The sequence below is a fragment of the Cinclus cinclus genome, chromosome 4 (assembly GCF_963662255.1).
Source record: "Cinclus cinclus chromosome 4, bCinCin1.1, whole genome shotgun sequence".
Lineage (NCBI taxonomy): Eukaryota > Metazoa > Chordata > Aves > Passeriformes > Cinclidae > Cinclus > Cinclus cinclus.
The window spans coordinates 64,947,924-64,972,640 of NC_085049.1; the positions used below are offsets into that span (position 1 = coordinate 64,947,924).

Here is a 24,717-nt window from a genome sequence, read left to right on the forward strand (position 1 = left end):
ACATTTTTGCTTTCATTACAGAGCAGCATCTGTATTTAGGACTGTGGTATCCATTTTAGGAATAAGCTCCTATATAAATGAAAAGTTTGGCTTTGAGTTACTTGACAATTTGAAGGAATATTTCTTTCTTTTTTTTTTTTAATGGATTTTAAAAATCAATTAGAACTAGTAAAGTATGAACTTCATTATATAAAATAACCAGTAAAAGAAAATAATTTTCAGAAATTAGCTAGTCTTTACAGTCTTGATTCAAAATCTGCAAACAGTTGTGTAATTTCTCCTTAGCACACAACAAGACATGTTGTTGAACCTAGCACAACCTAGAGTGTGTTGAAATGAATCTAGGCCTAAGACCTGAGAGCATGTATTTAAGCAGCTTTCCTTGTTAATATCTATGGCAATACATACTTGTGTAAAGTTGCTCCTGACTGTGAAAGTCTGCAGAGTGAAGCCCTGAAGTCCTATTAGAAAGTGTGCACACAACACTGCAAGCATCAATTCAAAACTTATGCAGTGCAAAGCAGAGGATTCTCGGGGTGGATGTCAAAATTTAGAAAGAAAGCCAAGAATATTCAATATAACCCAACATTGTAGTCCATTTTATTGTGCTGTTTAAACTAGGACAGAAGTATAGTTTTTAAACAACTAAAGATCTTCCCCTCACTTTCCACCCTGTCACTAAATCCTACTCTTTCTCAGTCAGTTTTACTAGGCTATAATTTAAAACACACAGCAAACTGACACTTAAAAATACTTCTCTATACATGAAATACTGAATTGCAGTCAGTTTGGGAACCTCAGGTTTGTCCCCAGGGGTCAAACCCATTGCTATGTAATAAATGCTAATGAAATCAAATAGACTGTTATGTTGGCAGAAAACAGGCACATGGAAAATGTAGCTTATTGCTTTGACTCTTTTGCATAACAAAATTGACAGCGCTGCCTGTTCCTAATAAATATTACTCTAAATATGCAAGCAGATGTGTTTACAGTTGCCTTCAAACTGCTCTCAAAAAAAAAAAAAAAAAAAAAAGACCTTATTGACAAGCAGTTACCAGACTGCTATCACATAACTGTCCTATTTTTACAATTCAGTTTTCTTTCATTGAAAGGAACAGTTATGCAATTGGTGGGATGTGCTGGACGTCCTTCAGGAGGAACTGTGCAGCGATGGAAAACTGCTACTTTTGTTGTTAATCTACTGCTTTGAATCCTAGGTTCTGCTGGGAGTCGATGAACTAAGCCATGAAGAGGCTGGCTCTGCTCTTTGTCCTACTGCTGCCAGCATGCTTGGCCAAGCCGTTCCACCAGCAGGGCCTCTTTGACTTCATGCTGGAGGACGAGGGCTCGGCCGACATGGCTCCGACGGATGATCCCGTCATCTCCGGGTTCGGACCCGTGTGCCCCTTCCGCTGCCAGTGCCATCTCCGCGTGGTGCAGTGCTCTGACCTAGGTAAGCCCAAGGGCGTCCTCTGTACTCACATTCTAGTCATGGGCTAGCAGCCAGGACAGTGAAGCTGCTATGGACTGACACTCCCTAACTGGCTTTTTTCGAAGAAATATGCTACGGCTGCGGTTAACCAGAATTTACTGTACAAAGTAGGCCACAAAGCCCTGGAAAGATGGGTATTCGTTGCAACCATGAAGAATATTTGATTATATATATATATTTTTTTAATGTATATTTTGAATGTGTACATTTCTTTTGTTCTTTGAAATGACACAGATTTCTCTTGCAGAGAAAATACCTTTTCAAAAGTATTCCTTCAGATGAATATCAAATTAAGGCAGTGAGGTCAGATGTGGGGATAGAAACTTTCTGAAAGGTTCTAAATTGCATGGTCCAAGGTCCAACACTTTTAATCATACTGCCTAGTACCTTAACGCAGAAGTCATCCCATTTCCATAGGAATACATGAGCATGAAATGATCAGCTGAATCATATATCCTGGAACCAGCTCTTTGGAGTAAAGAGCTGGGAAACACTCCAAAATAATGAGCACCTTATGGAGCTCCTTATTAAATATCTTTCTTAGACACTACACAAGCTGAAACCATGAGAACATTTCTCACAAAGCTTCCTTACTCCCTCATGTAAGGGAAAGCCTTGTGTGCACAGTCAGAGTAGCAGGATATGAAGCCATGTCTGCCATGACTCTATTTGACTTTTCCATGCAGAAGTCTTAGGTAATGAAGTTGACTTCAGTGAGACTACTCTTAGTTTAAACCAGTATTACTCAATCTTAGCGTACAGTGCAGAAAATCAATTAGATTTGGTTTTGCTCACAAGGAAACAGACAAATAGCTTCTCATGATTTTATAGAGCTTCTTTTTCTTTAAGTCTTCTCCCAGCTCTTTAAATGTATAGCTGGTGTTTCCATTTTTCTTATAACATTGGCTTTGATAAGTCTTTTAAGTCACGGCACAAATCCACCAATTAGGATCTGTGCCTCATTGTGGTGGGGGTTGTGTAATTACAGAAAGGAGGGGAAACTTCAGCTACACCCATAGAAACTTCTGTGAATTTAATAAAGTGAGCCACATAATTACACAACAGATATGTTTGGCCAAGACCCAGTGAACGATGCAAGCCAAGCTGCACAAAACTGTGGGTTAACCTAGCCATGCATTCATAAAACTTGCGCGGTACTGTCCTGCTTGAAAAGTATTTTCTTTTTTTAACTGTTTAGGTGCAAGACAGAGCAAACTTGGAGTGGAGAGTGGGGAGGAGGTTGCCCCACATTCCATGAAAGTCTTAGGTTTTATTGTTGTTGCACTTAATAATGCCGGTGGAATTTAAGTTATTTTGAGAATTTGTTCTCATTCTGCTTCAGTACTGCAGAATATAATGAGCTTTCACTTGGTAAAAAAGTAGAGATTGATACAGGGACCCTTTGCTCCTGTGCTTGCTCCTGGGGTCATGCACTTCACACATGTGGTTTACAGTCCATTGCATAAGGTATTTCTGTATTGGTGGAGTCCCATACTGACAAGGAGACTCACGAATGCAGCAATCAAGGCCCCAGTTCAGTGTTTCCCAGATAATTTCAAGAGGGATGAAAGAAAAAAAAGAGATGTATTTTGAGCTTTCTTTAAATCCCATTCTGCATATCAGGCATTGAAAAGATTGCGCTTTTGTATCAGCTGCACTGATAACATCCAGCCTTTGGGTACAAAGGAAAAGAGATCTCCCTGGGCTCAAAATATGCAGCCCTGAAAAATAAATAATATTTCCCTGGCAGAGCTCAAGGAAGTCATTATCAAGCAGTGCCAGCCTTGGCCTTAAATTTCACCCATGTTTGTTGCATGTGACAGCCCCTGATGGGACATGGCCCAGCTGTCATGAGCACACAGGTTCTGCTGGCTGCTCTGCAAGCAGGGACAGGAGAGCTGTGTGTCACCTGCTCACAAGAAAACCTGCCCTCTACTCTTCTGAATTCACTTGTGTGTGACAGACCCAGACTAAGTCATATTTACCTACTGACTTGAGAAAAGGCAGCTGCTGGCCCTCTGCTGCAAGCTGTGCAGGTGACCTCACGTGCTCCTGAGCTGTGGGATGAAGGGTGCTCACCTTTCAGGGATCAGGAGGGCAATGTGCACACGGAAGGCATGAAACCAGCAGTGACAGTTCTGCCTCCCTCTAAACCTGTGCTCCTGGCCTGCCTCTCCCTTCAGCTCTGGGCATTTCCAACCCAACCAAATTAGCTACATCCGTCCTCCAAAATTATCAGATGTAGTCATCTAATCCCATGGGTGCTAGTTGAAGAAAAATTTCAGGAAATAACAAGGATCCTCACAAGAACGTATTAAGACCTCCTAAATAAATTCTCACAAAGGAAAGTTGAAACCTGAATCAGGATCCTTCCCCCTGCTCACTCTCTAGCATGGAAGGAGTGTTTACAGCCATGAGCCCAGGGGACATGCCAGAGCAAGGCAGCTGGAGGACCCTAACATGGGCAACATATGGAGAGGTCTCCTCTTCCTCAGCCTGTTTCTTTTGTGCCTAAATGGGCATTTGCTATTTGTAGATTCTTACTTCATAAGGAAAAAAGCAACCATCTGACACAAGGTTATGTGAATAAACCACAGAAGAACTATTGGATCCAGAATCCAGAGATCAGGTTTGCCCATTTTCTCATGAGCACTGGATGGGAATAACAAAAAAAAATAAAATCCAAGTTCAATAAAAACAGTGGGATAAAAATGCCCAGTGGTCCAGTTACGCTCTTGTCAGCTGAATTTTTGCATTCCTATAGTCTCAAACTTCAGTCACATCTTCCTAAGCACACACCTACAAATTAATTTATTTTGCCTTCCAGCCAAGAGCTGAGTTGACAAGAAGGAGAATGCTGCCTTCTCACATCCTGAAAAAGAATTCTCTCTAAGTTTTGGTTACTAATGGATCAAAAGCAGAACGTCATGTGCCAACATTTCATGAGATGTATTACCTTTGTGAAAAGGCTCAAGAATCTCATCAAGGAAGGCCACTGTGCTATATTTATAAAAGTGTTGCCTTCTATGAATCTGCCTCCTGTTGTTAAAAGGAAGCCACAGGTTCAGTTTTTGATCATGCTTCAGTATCAGGCATTGCTATGCTATATCCAGACTTTCCATAGTAATCACAAATGTCTTCCTTATTAGAGCACAGTACAGGTGGGGGTAACTGATGTAGCTGCTCAGAGGCCACTTTTCCTGTTTTAAAGTAATATGTACAGGGAAGATGTGCAGTCAGCTGGCCAGGCAAACATGCCTCTCAAAAACCTAGCAAGGATTAACAGTTCCATTTCAAGTCTCATCCTCCCAAAGGGAGTCTCAAGTAAAGTTCATCCCAGAGTGCCCTGGTAGGCAGGAGGATGCATGTGTGATTACTCATCCCCGCAGCAGATGCAGAATGCTTCATAAGCACTCTCAGAGGTGGTGGTCAGAGCTTTATTTCACCTTCAGATAAGTCTGGCAGCCCCTTCTAAATGAGCAGTGTTTCTGTACAGGGTGGGATGAGATTGCCCTCCTTGGAGACCCTACAGGACGTAGTGTGGGGGGGGGGTGTCTCTCCATCTCTCTTGCTGGGATTATCCATGGAGGTTTTATGGGTTCCAAAAGGTGTGTGAGAGAGAGATGTCAGCAAACAAAGTTCAAGCAGTACTACAGCTAAAACTCAAATTTTGCTCACAGCTCAGAAATGCAGGGTTTCTCCAGCTTACATAAAGAAGAGTACATTGCATCTCAGCATGGATGTTGGAGTGTGTTTGGAAAGCACTTTGACATCAGGAAATGAAAAGCTCACAGATATTTAAAGCATTATCACTGGGATCTGGTGATGTGAGGCAGTTTTATCTGAACAAATAGAGTGTCTCAATATATCAACTGATGGCTCTTCAACACTTGAACCACTGTAACATGGCAATTTATTTGTTGGCAAAAGATAATTTATCTCACCGTATGAAATCTTTCCAGAAATATCTGAACACCCATTTTCTGATTTTTGTTCCACGTGAGAACCTCATTTTCCACTATAAAGGAGATTATCTCCTTTGCAATATACCTTGGTTTGAAACATAATCTTTAAAGCTAAATATTCAACTCAAAATCCTATAGGTTACTAAACACGCAATAAAAGAAAGTATGCATCCTTAAATGGCCAAACATTAACAAATGTAATTTTTAAATTTAAAAAAATTGTGTATTTCCATTGCCACTGATGAGCCTTTGGGAAAAGTTATTTTATTTTTTCTTCCTACAATGAGGATTAAAGTTTTGCTCCTTTTATGCTTAATAGAAGCTGATACTCTCATGAAATCCCCTGGCTGCACAGAACTGGATCATTTTCCAAAATTACTATCATTAAAAAAGGAGCCATGAAATTTGGGAAAGTATTCTGTCACTTATATCGAGAATAGCATCTACATCACAAGACCCTGGCCTTAAAACTGAAATTCTTTAGGCCAACATAACTTGGGCTGTCAGCAAGCACAAGCCACTGGGCATTCCACAAGCTGATTGTGTGAATTGGAACACTCTTAGTGTGTTGGAGGTCAGACTGGAGGATCTATACGAATTATCACAGCCTGTTCAGAATCTAAGAGTGGTCTGCTTTCCTTTCACAGACATGGGGTGAGTTAGGCTGCCCGTACACCTGTCTAGGGTGGATGTCAGTGAGAGAAAGGATGCATCACTCTTGGAGAACCAAACTGCCAGGACGTGGCAGTAACCCCTGGAGGTTATACAACTCGCTTTCAGATTAACCAAGTTATGTGTGTTAAAATTAAAGCAAGGAAAAATAAACCCATGCTGCCATCTTTGTTTTTTGATATATTTGGCAGGGATTATTAATTTTTTTGTATATATTCTGCTTCAATACAATTTTCGGGAGGCACTGGAAGTTAAATGATATTAATCAAACCCTGTGCTCAGTGCATTCTGAAAAAATTATTAAATCAAGAACCCAATAATTAGAAAACACTCTTGAAAAATTTTCAAGAAAAAAAAATATTGCCCTGGATGTAGACTACTTTATATTAACAAAAAGCCATTATCTGTTGCCAGTATGGCAGTAAAAGACAGGCGTTCTTGCACTACCACCTGAATTACTGATGTTCCAGTTTCAGCTGATAAACATGAGCCTAGATGAAAATAAATCCACTCGAAGTATGTCCCTTCCTCATTTGCTGCTTACTCCAAGGTAACAGTGACCAACTTTGTACGTTTGCTTTTTTTGTTTCCTTGCTTCAGTCTTTGAAATGCCATTTATGAAAGCCTAGTGGCAGGAATGGAAATCCAGGCTGCCAAGTCTAAGTGATGCAAGAAGTGGCTCTTTTCTGGCTTGTTCTGTCACAGTGGTTCATTTCTAAAATCTCCCAATGCACTAATAAATAGTCAATAGATAGCTAGTAAAATGTGAGTCAATGATAAGTGATTATAGGTGATTACAATGTCTTAAACATGCTAAATAATCACTCCTTACCTGACCTAGTGTTATGGACTAACTGGTGTGACTGGTATGAGTATTGTTCTTAACACCTTTGTAGGGAGTGTTACTTGGTAAGACATATAACTATTTTTAAAAAATCTGTGTTTTCACAATAAAAAGCCTCAGTTATTTAATTGTGGAGGGTTCCCAGCTGAGGAAGAGATAAAGAGCATGAAAGCTCCTTCCCAGTGGTCACTGAGAACCCATAGCAACGGGGAGGAGATCTAGGAATTCAGGTCCTGTGAAGTAACCGATGATAACATCAAGAAACTTCAGGTATTAGCACCCAGCTCTCCAGAAAAACTGTTCACACTGTCCAGTTACCATGGTATTTTGTAAATCTAGTTTTAAGCTGGTTTTCAGAACACCAGTTTCAAACCCAGATTAGAGTGTCCTAGCCTTATCAAATTTGGACTCAGAGGTCTATATTTTGCTTTACACATACCCTGAATCTTTGATTAAAAGGAAGTGGTCCAAAAGAAGATAATCAGGCTACAGGAAAATAAAATATTTCTCAGAATATGCTTTAGTCTCTTCCTGAAGTTCAAATAAAAAATTGTATTATTTAAAATATATTGTCATTTTAAAAAATGTATCCCTCCTGTTTTCCATGTCTTCCCTGACAAAAAAAAAAATATTGACAAAAGCTGGAATTATATGTCTCTTTGGCTGTATTGTATTTAATATACTCACACAGAGCCCTGTTGTCCTTTACACTATGAAAGCAAAGTTGGTAGATAACCACAGAATATTCTGAGTTGGAAAGGACTCATCAAGATCATCAAAGTCCAGCTCCTGGCTCTGCACAGAACAGCCCCAAGATTCACACCATGTGCCTGAGAGAGTTGCCAAGTTATTGCTGAACTTTGTCAGGCTTGGTGCTGTGACCACTTCCCTGCTCCAAACACTTTCTGTGTGAAAAGCTTTTTTTCTAAAGCCCAACGTTAGGGTCCTGTCACTGTTACCACAGAGCAGAGATCAGTGCCTGCCCCTCCTGCTCCCTTCATGAGGAAGATGGAAATTGCAATGAGGTCTCCACTCAGGCTCCTCTTCTCCAGGCTGGAAAAAAGACTAGGACTTATTAATGGGCTTCTCTGAAAAGATTGAGGTGGAAAAAATAAACAGACAGGCAGGGAGCTCAAAACCAAGGACCATGCCTGCATGGGTATTTTGGGAAAAAGAAGGGGAAAAAAAAAGAAAAAAAGAGATGGGATTTGTGTTGTAGTTTTCAGCTTACGGAGCCAATTATGAGATTCAAGCAGCTGTCTGCAAATGACCCTGATTTTAGTAAGGTTGCATTTGCTGTATAGGCAACTACACTGCAAACCTTGTCAATAGGAAATGAAAAAGGGGAAAAGCAGTATTTAAAGAATTTTTTGTACTCTCTGCATGCATGCTCATATGAGAGGGTATCCAGGTGAGCATCCCATACCATCCTTGTGTTTGTTACCTGGGACTTACTTGGAGTGTTTTTAGTTTTAAAAAAAATCTGTTAAGGAGAGGATGCAGTTTTAATTTTGATAAGAAATTGATTAGCAGTGAAAGCAAGAGAGCACTTCTGCCAACCTGATGGCAGCTTTAAAGACTTAATGGCAAAAATCCCCAAATAGACAAAGTATTTCTAGAAGTGTCACAGCTTTTAAAACATGTATAAGTGTAAATGGGGCTACAGTCTGGTCCTGGACACAACAGAATTTTTCAATAAGGCATCCCAGAAGCAGTTTCTGCTTGCACCTCCTCTACCACCTAAAATGTGAAAGCCTAGAATGATTTCAGTTTCTATGCTGGAGTAAGTGTTTTGCCTTCTACTGCCCCAGAGTGGACCTTAGAAACTAAAGAGTTTCTCAATGAATTCATATTTTAGGGAGACATGGAAGAAAATTGTCCATAGCGGTGCAATAATCAAACTCATTGCTGAGTAGCTCTACCTAAGAGATGTAGAGCAAAGGCAAAAAACTGAATTTAAATCTTAATGTTTTCAGGATTATGGGAAAAAATTACTTTCTCTTCTTTATTCTTTCCCTCTGTGACAGAGAGTTTGCATCTTCTGGGCAGGAGATGACTCTTAGAGTTACAGAAGACCTAGGGAAGCTCTATCAATGAAAGTCTGACAAAATAAAAGTTACAAAGCAAATATGTCTAAGAGTTATGAGGGTATATATAACATCCTGTAGTAGAAAGAGGGAAGTAGCAGGTCTATAGATTTCCTGATTCAGTCAGGAAATTCTCTTCCAAAATTTGTTTAATTGTTATTCACTGTGTCCAGACATGAGCACAGCAGCTTCTTCCATTTTATGTTTGTGTGAGAGTAGGTTGACAAAAATTCTAAAACAATTATGAAAAATAGCTGTGTTACGTTTAGAAGTATCTGAAATAACCAGGAACATATCTCTGCCCTCAGGTTATAAACTAGGGCTGTGTAATGACCATGTGGTCAGAACAGGAAGGGGTAAGTTTACTTGAAACCAGAGAAGACCTCCCACAAATGATTCTGATGATGTTAGAGCCAATTCTGGTAAATCCCAAAGTAAAAATTGAGGGAACTATCCTCAAATTGTCATCTGTTGCCTGTTGCTAACTTAAACTGCAGCAGAGGTAAACATCAAATTACATTACTCCAAAGGGTCATTCAAAACATAATTTGTTAGATAATACTCACTTTTCTGAGCCACTGAAATGCTCTCTTATGACTACTGAAGGAATAATTGTTTCACCTTACTGCGTGAGCGCTCACAGATAGTACATGTGCACTGCATCCACTTTGAGTAAAGCCATTATGCACACGGTGCTGGCAGATTGCCTCAATCACACGGCTCAGCTGCTGCTCTCTGATGGGATGCATTTTGTCTGCAACCATGGCATTGGGAAATGTAAAGCTGATGGTTCTAGGAGTCAACTAGAAAACTCATAGTACTTGATTTTTATTTCACTTAATGTCTTAATCTCTGAAGTCTAAAGATTATTTCAGAATATTTTTCTGCCTATCTAAAATGCTGGTGTTCTTCAGAAAGCATATACATTTGAGATCATTGCAATTAAAAGTCAGAAGTAGAAATTGCTTGAGTTTTTAGCTTCAAAAATATATCATTACTCTTAGGTACTAACTTTTGGAGCCAGAAGAATAACTCTATTTGTACCAAAAATGTGACTAGCTCTGAAAAATAATTCATAACATCTGTGGCTTGCAATATCCGCTATGCTTTGTAATATGTGTTCACTACTCAGAGTGGGTGGAGGTGGAAAAGAGCAGATAAAGCCATGCATTCACTTTTATACCTTTGCTAGGACTTTTATAATTATTAACACTATCACAATGGAGAATATTGAGTTTGGTCACAACGTATGTGAATTTGCTTCTATTCTTCTGTGTTACATACTCTGTTCTGGGAAGCAATATTATAAATGTTTTTTGGGGGAAAAAAAACGGTGTAGTAATAGGTCGGTGGGTCTACCCTTGTGAGGGGTCCACCTCAGCAGAGAATGGCATTTGTTTTCTTGTTCTTTCCTATGGGAAGGGTCAGACATATACAAAAACAATGATCTGCAATAAAAATAAGCCCAAAATGGATCTTATGAGACTTTCAAACTGCTGAACAGGAAAACGGTCTAAGAAATTGTTGTGAATCACCTTCAAGAATATATATTTTAAGAATGTTATTCATTCCATAATGGGTTTTTTTATATCTGTTAGGAAAAAAAATATTACTGCTGATTTCATAACAAGAGTGGAGAAAATAGAGAACAAACTTTTAGTTTGAAAGTGGGAGAGAGGAGGCCGCAGATACTTGTCCGTAGAAAAAGACAATTGTTTATTTCATGTATGCAAATAACGAAATTATTCCTATTTCAAATCCCACACAATAGAGAACAGATTTCCAGTAAATACTGTAGCACATAGCCTGGGAAAGTATCAGTAAACTTTTCTAAGTCAAAGCATTCAAAGCAGTTCCTTGCCATCCTTCCAGAAAGCAATCCTTGGATCCAGCTATTTTTTCCGTGACTAAGTATCCTGACCCTGTAAACTTGCCTTTAGCCTCATTTGCCCCAGAGTCCACTCAGGGCATTGCTAAGGTCATTCACCCCGGGAGCATTGCTGCCCATCAGTGGGATGCAGCAGAGCTGGGCTTGGAGCAGGGAGAGCACCCAGCAGTGAGCAGACACAGCCCAGGCAGCTGCTGGAGAGGCTGCTCCAGTGGGAGTGCAGCCACTGATGATCACGGCTGGGAATTACATGGAGCTCAGTCCAAATTCCTCAGCTGGCAGCAGCTGCTTGAAAAAACTGAGGCTCGTGAAACGAGCCCCATTTTATGGCCCCTGTGATAATGATCGTAAGTGTTGCAATGTAATAACACATGTATCCGAGTTACAGCGTTCAGATGTCTCTCTGCCTTTTAGCCCATGCTCTCCAGCTGGGAAAGCAAAGGTTTATTCAGAGGAATAAGCCCCATCCCTTCTGCTTGTAAAATGGATAGGTGGAGGAAAAATCTCCCAAAATATCCTAAACACACACACACACAAAAAAAAAATCAAACCACAAAATGGTAAAGATTATTTATCGCTGTCACTGTTCACATATTTGCTATTTAGACTTTGCGGTCTCAGTGTGGGAAAGATGCAATTCTCAGGAAAGCGTCCTCATCTCTGCGCTGCAGACTCGGACTTCTGCTCTCTTAGTCTCCCTCACTGGCCCCATAAATCTTGCATTCCTTTTCTACGTAGTTGTATGGCTTCAGCAGAAATGTGGCTCCATGCCAAGATGCAGGCTCACTTGTGGCTCTCGCTGCCGAGAAGCTGGAGCAGTGCACTGGAACCTCTGCATAGCCAGGAGGGTTCAAAATTCTCCCTTCTCCTTTGTGGGTTAAAAGATGTCACTTGATCACAGCTCCTGTAGCTGAGCAGGTCACTCCCTCAGCTGCAGAAACAGTAAAGCCTGCCGCGTACACCAAAACCCGTAACATCCTCACACTATTCCCACATTCTTGCTACATCTCCCACACCTGTTTGGCTGGCTAAAGAGCAGCATGTGCTAGCTGGGCTGCTGCAGTGCTACACAGGGGATGGCTAGCCACTGATTGATCCTCTCTCAGGGACCAGATAAAGGATGAATTATACTACTCTTGGTCCTTTTCTGCCTAATTTCCGGTCTCATAAAATCTCCAGCCTTCTGTCTTCTCCAGGAGGTGAGGCAATCACAGCTGAACAGCCAGACACTGTCATTTGCTTAAGAAATTATAATACAAGGGTACACTCCCAAGGATGAGATCCCACAGACACAAGCCTGGTTTCTGCAAAGCTACCTTCTCCAACCTCCCACTGAGCAGGGATTCCTGGTCCATGGAACATCTCCCCACCAAAGGTGACTGTGGATGAGCCTTTCTTGCGTGAGAAGAAATTGATTCATGGTCCAATTATTCTGGCTTTTACTGAATACACTTTGATGGTGTATGTTATCTCAAAAACTTGTGTAACAACGAAGTGTACAGAAAGTTATGAAAATTTCTGTCATGAAGAATAAAAGCTCATCTCATCCTAACAGAAGGAAATACTCTAATTTACACCTTTTTATTTGCCATTTTGAAGTTCTGTGGCTTATTCTGTTCTACATGTCCCTCAATGTGCATACATTTTTACACACATAAACGTATACTGGTGGGAATAACTGTTTGCTCCAGGCTGATACTGTGGAACAGTAGAAAATATCTGTTTATAAAAATTCATAAGGAGTGTTAGAGATCTGAGCTGGGCTAGAGGAACTGATGGCTGTTAAGCTTCTATAAGGAAGTAATGATTTCTCCCAAAGAAATATATTTAGTGCAAATCAAAAGGGTATTTTGACTATAATGCATTAGCTGGTTAATTATATCTCTTTTATTTCCAGACTCTTTAAGCTTTTAATCTCAGTGTAAACAAGAATTTTGGAAGGGTGGAGCTATACCATTTCTTCCTATTTGAGAATAAATTGATTTTTTTAAAAAAAATATTTATCAACTTTAATAATAACTGGTTTAGTTTTATTCAACCAAAATTAAAAAAAAACCAAAAAAATATTTTCAATTTAACATACAGTGGGAAAAGCAGGAAAAAAAATCTAAATTTTTAATCAGTTATAAGTCAATCTTAGGAACTAGAAGCCTGAAATTCTTCCAGGGAGCTGCATACCAAGCCGTGTAACACTGATTATTCAGATAAAAACTTAGGGTGCTATGAGAGTTTTTCATATGGTTTTTCAAGAAGCAAGTTTTAATGTATAAAAAAAATCACAGCCAAACACTGGGATAGCTGTGTATACTGTTCTTAAAATGATTGAGAGGAGACTCAACTGGTATTTTCTGACACCAGTTTTCCTTTTGGTTGGCATTACATAAATTCCACCAGAAGCCATTTGTAGGTGGATGTGTGTTCACACTGTGCAGCGTGGCTTCAGAAGTACGTGGGCATCACTTGAGTTTCTCAGAAATGAGTAGTAAGGACAGCCCACAATTCCCCTCTAAACTTCTATTTCCCAGACAGAAGAATCAAAAAAAACCCTTTCTGAGACATGGTAATTCTATCCCAGGAGCCATTTGATCTTCCAGTGGTGTTACAATTTTCTCAATTTGATTTAAAATCTGTCACACTGTCACATCAGTTCAGGCTCCCCCATTCATCTGAACTGGCTGCTGTTGACCAGAAAGGTTTGAAGTTTTGCTGTCCAGGCTGGGAGCCTTCAACACAGGGATTAGTTTGCAGTCCACCAATGCACCTCCCACATGAAGCACCAGCCAAGGTAGATGTGGTTCTGGTCTACACCTCAAATGCAGTTCAGTCCAGAATTATTTAAATGCTGATTTTGCAAGTCAGTGTCCAGATTCACTCATTTATAAACTCTTCCTCCACTGGAGAGCTTCAGATGGTTTCAGCTGGAGGACATATTAAATTGCTTTCACTGATAATGCAAGGTCTCCTCAGCAGCTGTACTCATCTACACTTCGCTCTTCAAAACCCACAAAAGTCAAGAAAAAAAAAATAATATCAATGGCCAGTTTGGGAAATTTATTTTAAAATAACAGCTTCAGCAAATGAACTACAATATACATGGGATAGGTAATAAAAATGTTCAACTCTTCAAGTGATGGGAATTATATTCTGCATGCAGAGCTAATTGTTGTATTGTACATCCTTCTAGTTTCTAGTGCAAGACAGGAAAATTATGTAATAAGTGGTTTTCAGAAGTGGATTTCTGATTATTAAATTTTTAAAATCTCAACAATATGAAACATTGAAAGTTTAACTTTTTTGCTCTGAGAAATAATCAGTTCTACCATATTCATGCATAACACTTAAGATTTTAGAAACTGAAAATTACAGCTGGAAGTTGTGTTTGAAGTTTAGGCTCTGGCAAATTATCCCTTCAGTGGCAAGCCAAGTGTTCCCCAAGTGCTCTTACAAAGTATTTTCCAAGGGCATCACATGGCTGTATAGCTTTTGTACCCTATTATCTGCCATAACACTTATTAGAGGCACCTAATATAAATGCCTACTAATATCAATGTGCTGACAACCAGAACATACCAATGCTACTTGGAATATAAGTAATTAAACCCTTGGGTTTGTTTTAGTTTGTTTTATTTTTTTATATGTGATGAACACTAGAGAAGTTGCTGGACTGTAGGAAGTTATAACAAAATTATGGTCTTGAAAAAGCAGGTTTTTTTGGGAAAGAATATTTTAGTTTCTGACATCAGCCATGTTCTCTGAAGACAGAAACTGTCCAAAGACAACCAACATACAAAGTATACAGTATCACATTCTTATATATTTGGAACCCTAGTACTACTTCTGGAAGTAATGAGGGTTTTGCAACTGTTGAAGTAAGGACAATGTCCATGCCTAAATGAGGAAAAGTTATTTTAGTAGCACGAAGAATCTTAATCTGTATCAAATATTTGTGCACTGAATATCAGTAAGGTAAACAGGATGAGATGTGATTTTTGGCTGTTGTCAGTTTATGAAACTTTTACTAATTCACCCCGGCCATGTGGTACTGCTTTTTAAAACTTTTTAATTCTGGTGTAATTAAAACTCAGGTAAATCTTTATTGCGCTCAGTTTTAACAAAAAATATGATCCAAATATTTTAATATTTTTTATCTTACCATACTTTCAATTTACATGTACATTCATGTGTTCTAAGTAAGGATTGAAAGAGAAGGAGTTTTGCTACACATAGGATTTGGACAGAGAAACAGACATTCTGTGAGTGAAAACACATTTTTGATGAGCAGCAAGTATCACAGAATAGCAGAATTGTTGAATTTGGACACCAACCCTTGAAACCATCTAGACCACACCCCTGCTTAGGAAATTGCTTGGGGCTGTGTCCAGACAACTTTGGAGTATCTGCAGGGATAGAATCTCCACAGCCATGGTGGGCAAAGCATTTTATCTCTGGGAAGCATATCTCTGCAATGCCATGCTTGGGATTAATAAATAGGTTTAAAAAGATAATTTTGAAAGGTATATATCTTTCCTCTGAGACAAATATCATGCGGTTCACCATTTTCTCTGGTCAGACTCTGGAAATACGTGCACAGAGATCTTTCCCAGAAGAGTTCAAATATTGCTTCAGGAATACTGGTTTAAGCCTTTACTGGTAAAAAAGACAATATTACCCAGAGAAGTCCACTTCTGATACATGCCCATACAGACACTTTAGTAGGGTCTAGAAATATTTCCCTACCAACTATTCATTTAGCATTTCACATTCTGTTAAATAATGATAATAAAAAAGACTAGCTAGGAAAGAACATTTTAATTTTGTGGTAAATCAGAATGACTATAAAAGATTTGTTTTATTCCAAGTCACAGTATGAAAGGAAAGCTGGGTAAAGCAAGTGTTATTTAACACTAAATAATTTCATTTCCATGACTTCATCAGACTTACATATCAGCTATTCAGAAAATAGTCCCAAAGAGAGTCTTTAATTTAAACTGTCTGATGTTCTTTTGGCAGTAGTAGTGAAACCAAGAGATTTGTTCTCCAGAAAACTTGGACATAGTTTCATTTCAAAGAAAAGGGGGGAGGTGGATTGGTAGTTTGGGTTGTTTTTTTTAAGGTGGACTTTGCTGCAATTTACTCCGTTACTGTCAAACAAACTGTATTTTTTCTGTAAATTATTATAATTAACTGTCATACTTCTTTCAAAAAGCCTAACACATTTTAAAAGCAGCAAAGGTTCTCTGTCCACAAAAGCTAACACCCAGAGAAAATAATAAATACCATATCTCTTTCCAAAAGGTTCTTTTTTTTATTCACACAATTCAGTGGAATGAAACATGTTCGAAACAATTTTCCCCAAACTAAATCCTTTGCTTCAAGCTATACCTCAGATATTTTCACAGAAAAGGCATAATGGAAATGTGAATAAATAAATGTTGGTTCAACTTATCAAAATAAAACTCTCTTTGACTGTCTGGAGACAGAAACACTTTCAAATAAATCTTCATAAACTGCTTCAGGAAATTAGCTCTAAAAATGGTGTTTACTGAAAGAAAAATGCTACTAAGAAAGGCACTGTTCCTTATTTAAAGTTTCTTTCCAAGTTAATTGTTCTCTCCGTTGTCACTAGGTCTGGAAAAGGTGCCAAGAGACCTTCCCCCAGACACAACCCTGTTGGACTTACAGAACAACAAAATCACTGAAATTAAAGAAGGAGATTTCAAGAACCTGAAGAATCTTCATGTAAGTGTATAAATGAACTGGCATTTACAAAAAAAAAAAAAAAAAAAAAAAAAAAAAAAAGGGGTGGGGAGAAAATGTGGTTTTGGCCTCGTAATGTATTCTTTAGGGAAAACTGATTAAATAATTTGTGAAATTCCTTCACCAGCCCAGTCTATTTATATCCACTTTTATTCCTATTTTTCTCCTGCAAGCTTTCTTGTCAAACTACAGAAGTTTCTCGGATCTTTTCAGCTCTGCATACCTGTCCCCTGTCCATTCAGTCCCCTGATCTCCACCATAACTTCTCTCACGTATTTATTTATGTTCTCAGTCTCTTTGGCACAGTTACTTGGTTATTTCCATCTCAACCCTGCCACCTCACTCCTTACTGCACTCCTTTCCCTCCTATGTCTGAGCTCACAGAGATTTTTATGTGCCACGTTTGTCATCAGAAATTCTGTACTAATCTTAATTCAAGAATCCTTCCAAATTACTCTTCTGCTTCCTGCACTACAATGAAATTGTGTTTCTGCAATAACTTTCTCCTAGCAAAGCTTCACATCCTTCTTTACCTGCCAGTGTCTTCTAACACTTTTGTCTGGTTTCCTCTTTGCTGAAATATTTTCCTTCCTGGTTTCTGTGACTATTTTTTTTTCTGGTTCACCTCTTCTTTTCCAAGTTTCCATCAGACAGCTACCTTCCTCTGTTTCTAAATTTTTTTGCTCTGTCTGAGGTCCTTCTCCCCATCTACAGTTTTCATCAGCATTTTAAAATAATATCCCCTACTTTTGCCTAAATTTTGTTGAAATGTTTTCTTTATAAAGCAGAAAATGCTCTTCTCTGTCTTTGAAAGTAATATCCTAATTCAGGGATATGCCTGAATTAGTTTTCTAGTCTTTTACAACCCATTTTATTCTGTATATTCCTCCATTTGATTCTTTATTATTATGAACAATATCTTGTTTGGCTTTTCTTGCCAGGCTTTTTACAGCCTATTTATTTTCTATTCTATTCTATTCTATTCTATTCTATTCTATTCTATTCTATTCTATTCTATTCTATTCTATTCTATCCTATCCTATCCTATCCTATCCTATCCTATCCTATCCTATCCTATCCTATCCTATCCTATCCTATCCTATTCCATTCCTTTCACAAATAAGAAGCCAACTCCCACTTTTAATCCAATACTGGTGCCAGTATCATCACCCAAAGTATCACAGTTTCAAGTAAGAATCTGCATTCAATCACTCGTACTTGGAAAAAAAACCAAAACTATACAATTCTGCCTCTTTTAATTTCTTCCTAAGTGTCTTTTAAATATTCCTTACAATGCACATCAAGAAGATATTTTTTTAAAAAAATATCAATGCCACTGTACATAGTAATAGGATCTGCATGAGTGGATCATGATAAGGTTCATCAAGTCATCTAATTTTAGCATAGGTGTCTATAATTGATCTAATTCCATAGATAACCTCTAAAGTCAGCAAAACATATTCTTCCACATCACATTTCAGTAGTCTAGGTTTAAGAATGAGAGAACTTGTTCCCCAAAATTTCTTTCCAATTCCCTTCTTTGGCTACAGGGCAGATTTGACACTGTAGTTTCTACCCATTTGTTTTGGTTTCCTTCCACCTTGGAAAGAAGTTCTGTGTTTTCAGTAAAGATTATCTACAAGGAGCTAAAAGAGACAAAATTCTTAACAGTGAAATTAATCTTTTTGGGAAATCACACTGCCTTAAATGAGTCAGAGCATGGTATTGCAGATGAAAATCACTGCTCCCAGTGACTTCTACCACTTGGCACTGGGTTCAGGTCTCAGTTACACATCCTGCTGTGAGTTATGCTCTTGTGAGCTATTCTATCTCATTGCAGTTAACTCTAAGGGGTTTTCTTTATTTTGCTTTGTTCTGATTTTTGTTTTTTCTTTTTCTTTTTTTTACAACAGATACAATTTAATAGTGAATTAAATAAGGGAAGAAATTATTTGTTTGGCTTACTCACCAAAGTACCCACTACATGCTTAGGGACCACTGGAAATAATACATTAGCATAAATTTTAACAAATAATCTTCAAAACTGCAATTTTCCTGGACTTAATCAAGAGCAAATAATGATTCTCTCAAGGTCTCCTTCCAACCCAGACCATTCCACGATTCTGTGACTTTGTCCCCAAAATATTAATTTAGTAATACAATATATTTTTGTAACTAGGCACCATCTTTGCTCTCAGCAGGAGTATTCCTGTGTAATACTGGGAATTACTCCCATTCCCCAACTTTCAATTAAATATTTTTCACACGGAATATTGTGTTTAGAAAGTAAAACTCAAAAATATTGTTGTTGACAGAGCTCTAGTATAATATTTATTTTAATGGTATATGAGTACTGACATAAAATGTATGTATTTTTTAATTTTATTTCCTGAGAAACATGGTTTGGGTTAGTCACACTTTACAGTGTGATGTTCAAAAATTTCTAAGACATTACTAATCTTTCTTGTACTCTATTAAAGTAAGATTTCAAGAATTAAAAGTATTATTGTTCCAAAAATCTAAAAGGAGAAACTGGAGTTAACCTTTTGCATTAAATGATCACTTAAGGGAAAAATTTTTTAAACCCCAATTTTCACAGGTCTTGAAAAAATAAGCTGTTTATACAGTTTGTTACTTTTGAATAATCCATTAAAATACCTTCTTAACACTTATAGCTGTCACCAACCACAAGTGTATCAGTTTTAGAAGATGTTCTCATTAACAACTTGGGTTGAACCCAAGGTTTTGCTGGTACTAAAACCCACAATAAGTAGTGAGAAAAGCAAGGATTTACCTATAACTTGCTCATGGCTTCTCTTTCAGTACAAATACAGCTGTTTTTACTACACATCACTGGAGTGCACAGCACTGGAGATGAAAGAGAAATTAGAACCTATCAAAATATTCTTTGTATCAAAAAATTTTATGGGTAGATTTCCCAAGAGCAGCTAAAATTTGCAGCTGTGGAAATAAGGCAAACACTTAAGAGAGGATGGAGCTGAAGGAGTATTTACCTGCAAATAATAGATTCCTGCCAAGAAACATCAGTCAACAGTTATAGTGTGCTCCATATTTTTATAGTTTTAAATTATCTAGGAAAAATGTGGCCAAACTATTAATACTGTGCTATAAAAACACAGTGAGACTTCCTTCTATTTGAAAATGAAAGACTGTTTGTTTGTGTATTTTTGGTTTTATTTTTTTTTAGCACAGGACTTGAGAGAATTGGGGAAAACTTGAAGACTTTGTTAAGGGCTGAGGACTGAGTTTCGTGTTTTCAGAAAACTGTCTGATATTATGTAAAAAAACTTGCTTATGACTTAGACCCGTGGCAAAAAAGTCAGACAGGAAAGCTATTGGAAAAGCCAGGAAAAATGTCTCTATTTCTATGAAACTGTCAGAATTTTCCAGGCAGGCTGACATTTCTGGATGGGGCTCAGTACTTTGACCCGATGGACACAATAAAGAATCCAAAATACTACATGAGTAAGCCCTCATGCAGAGTAAAGGAGGAGCCTACACAAACAGCACGTGGGGTTGCAGGACATGTGGCAAGGCCAAAGCAAACCAGCAGAATGCCTGGCACCTGGAAAAAGAGGTGAAGGAAACTGCTCTGTGTTAGATCACTGTAAGGGCAGCACAAACAACGGGATAGTGACCGCATGCTTCTCCAACAAGAATTTTTCAATTGGCACCGTGCTAGTCTAGTGAAAGAAGATCAATGCACTATTGGCCTGAAATCAAATGGAACATTACTTAATTGAAGCAGCAGAACTGTTCAAAGCCATGGCTGTGCATACAACAATGCTAAACTCTGTTCAAACTGAAGGAAAAGACCTAAGAGATAAAAGATTTAAACTTGGAACTTAAAGTTATGACCATATCCGCGCTAGAGGATTATCGACACTAATGTGCAGGCAGAGAAATAGAAACTTTCTTTGTAGTAATAGGAGGTAGGAAAATATTGTATGGCAATAGAAAATTTCATGCCATCTTTTTTAACAAAACAAAACAAGACAACACAAAAAACCTCAAAACGCCCAAACCAAACAAACCTGAGGAAAAGTCTAAGAAGATCTTTCAGAGATAGAGAAAACCCCCTGAGAGATCAAAAAATATTAATTAAATAACTCAATCTTCTGATGACTCATTACAGCTTGAGTTCCCTTTCCCAGGCATAAAAAAAGAAGTTAAGTAAACACTTAATCTCTTAAAATCACAGAAAGGAGAATCAGTTCTCACCATCATACTGTGAAAAAACAAAGACACATATCTCTGTCCAAGTTCTACCTCTGAACCCAGTTCCAAGTATCAACAGTGCCAGGACTGAGCTGAAGCTTTAGCTTCCTAACAAATATTCAGAGGGGGGAACAAAAGGTTAATACTTCTGAAATACAGCACTCCCTTAGAGAATTTTCATTTCCTCACACTCACCTTTTCATTGTGCTTAAGTAACAATGAGATTTTCTACTGAAAAAGTATAAAACTGACCACATGCATAGAAAACATTTTTTTTGTTCAATGGGTAAGGATTTTTTCAAATGTGGAAGAAAATTGGACAAAGTATTTTGAGGTCCTTAAAATTCTGGAGAGAGTCAGCACACTAGACTAGTGAAGAAAAAGGGAATTTTTATAGAAAATAGTTTAAAAAATAGATCAATTGTAATGAATTTAATGAATGACCAAAATTTCTTGTCACAGTATACAAGGACAGGGTTGAAAGAAAAAAGGAAAATGCAGAACCACCTGTTTCCTCATGATGTGTGCAAGTCATGTTGCATGAGAAGTACCAATGAGAGCTCAAAGGCCAGGCAAACTGGCTCTGCAGCAGGCTCCTCTGCTTTGTGACATTATTCAACAAGGTCCTGTATGTGATCAAACTACTTTCTGCAGGCTTCTTTTGTTTTTACTGACAGCCTGTTTCTTCAACACCTTGGCATCTCCTTCCTTCACAATTTATTCATCTCTATTGCTGCCATGACATCCCTTTTCCCTTACTTTTCTTAGCTGTGTCTTCTCGATCCTAGGTTCAGATGATTAGAGAAGAATGTCAAGTTCTGTTTTTTGGGGGGCTTTGTTTGTTTGTTTCATTTTGTTCTTGGGTGTCTGGGTTTTTTAGTTTTTTACATAAATGTACATGCATCCTTAGTAATTTGGATGAAAACCTCGCCTCTACGTCAAAGTTATAAGTATGACATGACTGAAAATGTAAGGTAAACAAAAGGGATGAATTTTTATTATTATTTTTATTGGGATGCCTGGCTCCTGAGGTTAAAGTTCTTAAGATATAACTGTTCCTAGCAGAACTGTAATAAAAAACAGGTAATAATGTAATATATAACTCAGGAAATTAAAGAAATTCCATTGGGTCAGAGATTGACTTTTTATTTTAAACCCTGAAGGATACATGCATCAGTAAAGAGTTGATGTTAGATAAGAGTACCATCCCCAGCTGGCTAAACAGGTATATCACCATGGAATATAGCTGATGAAAGTTCACTGGTAATTTTCCATTGTAATTCTGGTTTTGGCAAGGCTCTCACTTCAAACTATACTAAATTAAGACGAATGAAGATTGAAACCCCTCAGAACAGTCTCCTAAGATTCTCATATAATGAAATTGCACCTGAAAAATTATTTCCCTTCTCCCCACTCCTAGACAGGGCAAAAATGGGAAGTTTTAGTAACTGCAAGAAAAACAACCCTATGCTAATTCCAACCTGACTGCCACATGCTGCCTTTGCAGTTTGTCAGGGTGTATTTCAACAAAAGTCTGCCAACAAGGGTTCCAAATTTCCCCTGAATTGTGAATCCTCCTTTTTGTGTTGGGAATAAATATTTGAGGTAGAAACCAGGTCAGAGGGAGCTAAATGGCCAGACTCCCACTGACTCCAACATAACCAGCATCTATTGCTGTCATACAGTGATTTTTATTTTTTCTTCTGACTACATAAATACCAGAGGTGTTTCATTGAAAAAGAAAGTAATCTTTGGAGCAAAGCTTAATTTTTTTTTCCTCTCTGAACGCCACTTAAACTGCTGGTCATGTTAAGGTGCTGCAGTGTTATAACTGAGTCAATGCTTACTGGGCACTTTACGTGCTATATTATGACAAAAGAAAAAAGATTTATCACTGGAAAATGAGGATGGAAGTTGAGCTTTTTCTTATCCATGGGAAATTACTATGAAGCTTCTAAGTCTAACAAACTGAAGTATTGATACTCATGTATTTCTGCCTCTATATTTTTTCCTTTCTTTCTTTCTTTCTTGCCTTTTCTTTTACTTAAGGCCATACATTTTTGCACCCATATCAGGTCATGTTGAAAGATGTACATTTGTGTGCTCAGTCTTTTGTATTGTGAATTTGTGATACACTTCAAATTTTTTTGGAGGGGAAGAGGAAGTTAGGGCTTAGGGAGCACATTCATTCCAAATGAAATATCCTTTTTCCTTAACAAAATGTGAAAGTCTGGAAGAAGGTAAATTTTCAAATCAGTTCCTTTCACTTTTGTTCTAGGCTGTCATTTCTGCCAAATCACTTAATCCCGAGAGCATTGCAAGTAGTATCTGAGACCAAGGGCTCCAGCACTCTGAGCACTTTCAGGATGACCCTTATTTTTCTCTCCAAGTACTTCTTGCCCTGTAAAAAAATTTCATATGTCCTTTAACACTCTGTCCCATCATGCCATCTGGGCTTTATTCTGGATAGCTGGTCCATGTGACCTGTTTTTGCCTAAGATCTATTCCTCTGTAACACTGCCTGCAGATGTTTTCCCTAGGTTTATGTCCCCTAGTTCCTGTTTTCATTGACCTCTAAATCCCCTGAGTTTTTAATTTTCTTTTATTTTGGTTTGGTTTAGCTTTTGTTACATGCAAACCATACGGGACACATTCTGAGGAAAGTAAACAGCATCGTTGCAGGGTTAATAACTTAGTTCTTTAAGTATGGGATATAACAGAGTCATTGTGAAGTGGGAAAGGAAACCAGGGATATGGCTTGCCAGGTGCTATACTGGTGTGTTATCCTCATCATTTGTAGTTGCTCTGGGAGACAACGAAACATCTCTTACAAACTGGAGTATGGGTTTTATTTTTCCTTTTTTACAGCTGCACAACAATGGAAAAATAATGCAGGTTTAGAATACTGGGAGCGGGACTTGCAGAGAGGGGTCTAGGTGGAAATAATATCCTGGTACAGAATAAATTGTAAACTCTGACTTGTACTTTCCCATCTTATACCACCAAATACATGTTCCCACTGAGAACTTAGTGGTTTTGTACATACCTTTGATAGAACAACATCATTTCTGAGTGAGAGACGCCTTGAGCGTTTAAATAAACCAACAATTCTGCATGTGTCCCCAAGATAACATTAACATATACAGGAGAAAGCATAGGAAGAGATTAATTAAGATTTATGATTAATTATGATTTTAAATTATATTAAATTGAATTTATTATTTATTAATTATTTTCTTTAAGATTAATTAATAATAACAGATTAATCCTAGGTACCTAGAGAACTTCCGTTTTTTTGTCAGGGGTATCAGTTCCTTTCTGAGGAGATATAACAGTCAACTACTCAGAAAATATTTACAGTGCCCAGCTGAATGTATGCCTACCTAATTCCATCAAAAAATATTTCACACCAAATCATCAGCTGTGATTAATGTTGCCCAGAATTTTTTATTTAAAAGGTAACAAAGTAAAAAGAAATCCAAAAAAGGCAGGATTTTAGCTGAAACAAATGGTTAAACAGTACAAAGGAAGATGCAGGATAAAAATTTTAAAGACTCATAACATGAGCCCAAACTCATTGAGTGTTGACTTAGTGATCTAGGGAAAATAAATACGTGGTGAAATTAATAAAAATAAAGAACAATGTAACTAGCAGTAGCACATTAGATTTTTGAAATAAAAACTACGTAAGAGACTAATTGGCATAATTCCAAATGTACGTTTTAAATAACTGGATTATTTGCCATGTCCTAATACTCTACAGGTAGCTGGAT

At 37.9% G+C, this 24,717-nt stretch overlaps 1 protein-coding gene across 1 annotated transcript in view; it reads left to right on the forward strand.

The window, feature by feature from the left end:
• Nucleotides 1-740: 740 nt before the first annotated feature.
• Nucleotides 741-24,717, forward strand: part of DCN (decorin) — a 33,584-nt gene continuing 9,607 nt past the window's right edge. Inside the window, exons 1-2 of the mRNA XM_062491448.1 lie at nucleotides 741-1,453; nucleotides 16,575-16,687. Of these exons, the coding sequence (XP_062347432.1) occupies nucleotides 1,246-1,453; nucleotides 16,575-16,687 (321 nt within the window). The 5' untranslated portion in view covers nucleotides 741-1,245. The remainder of the gene's footprint in view (nucleotides 1,454-16,574; nucleotides 16,688-24,717) is intronic.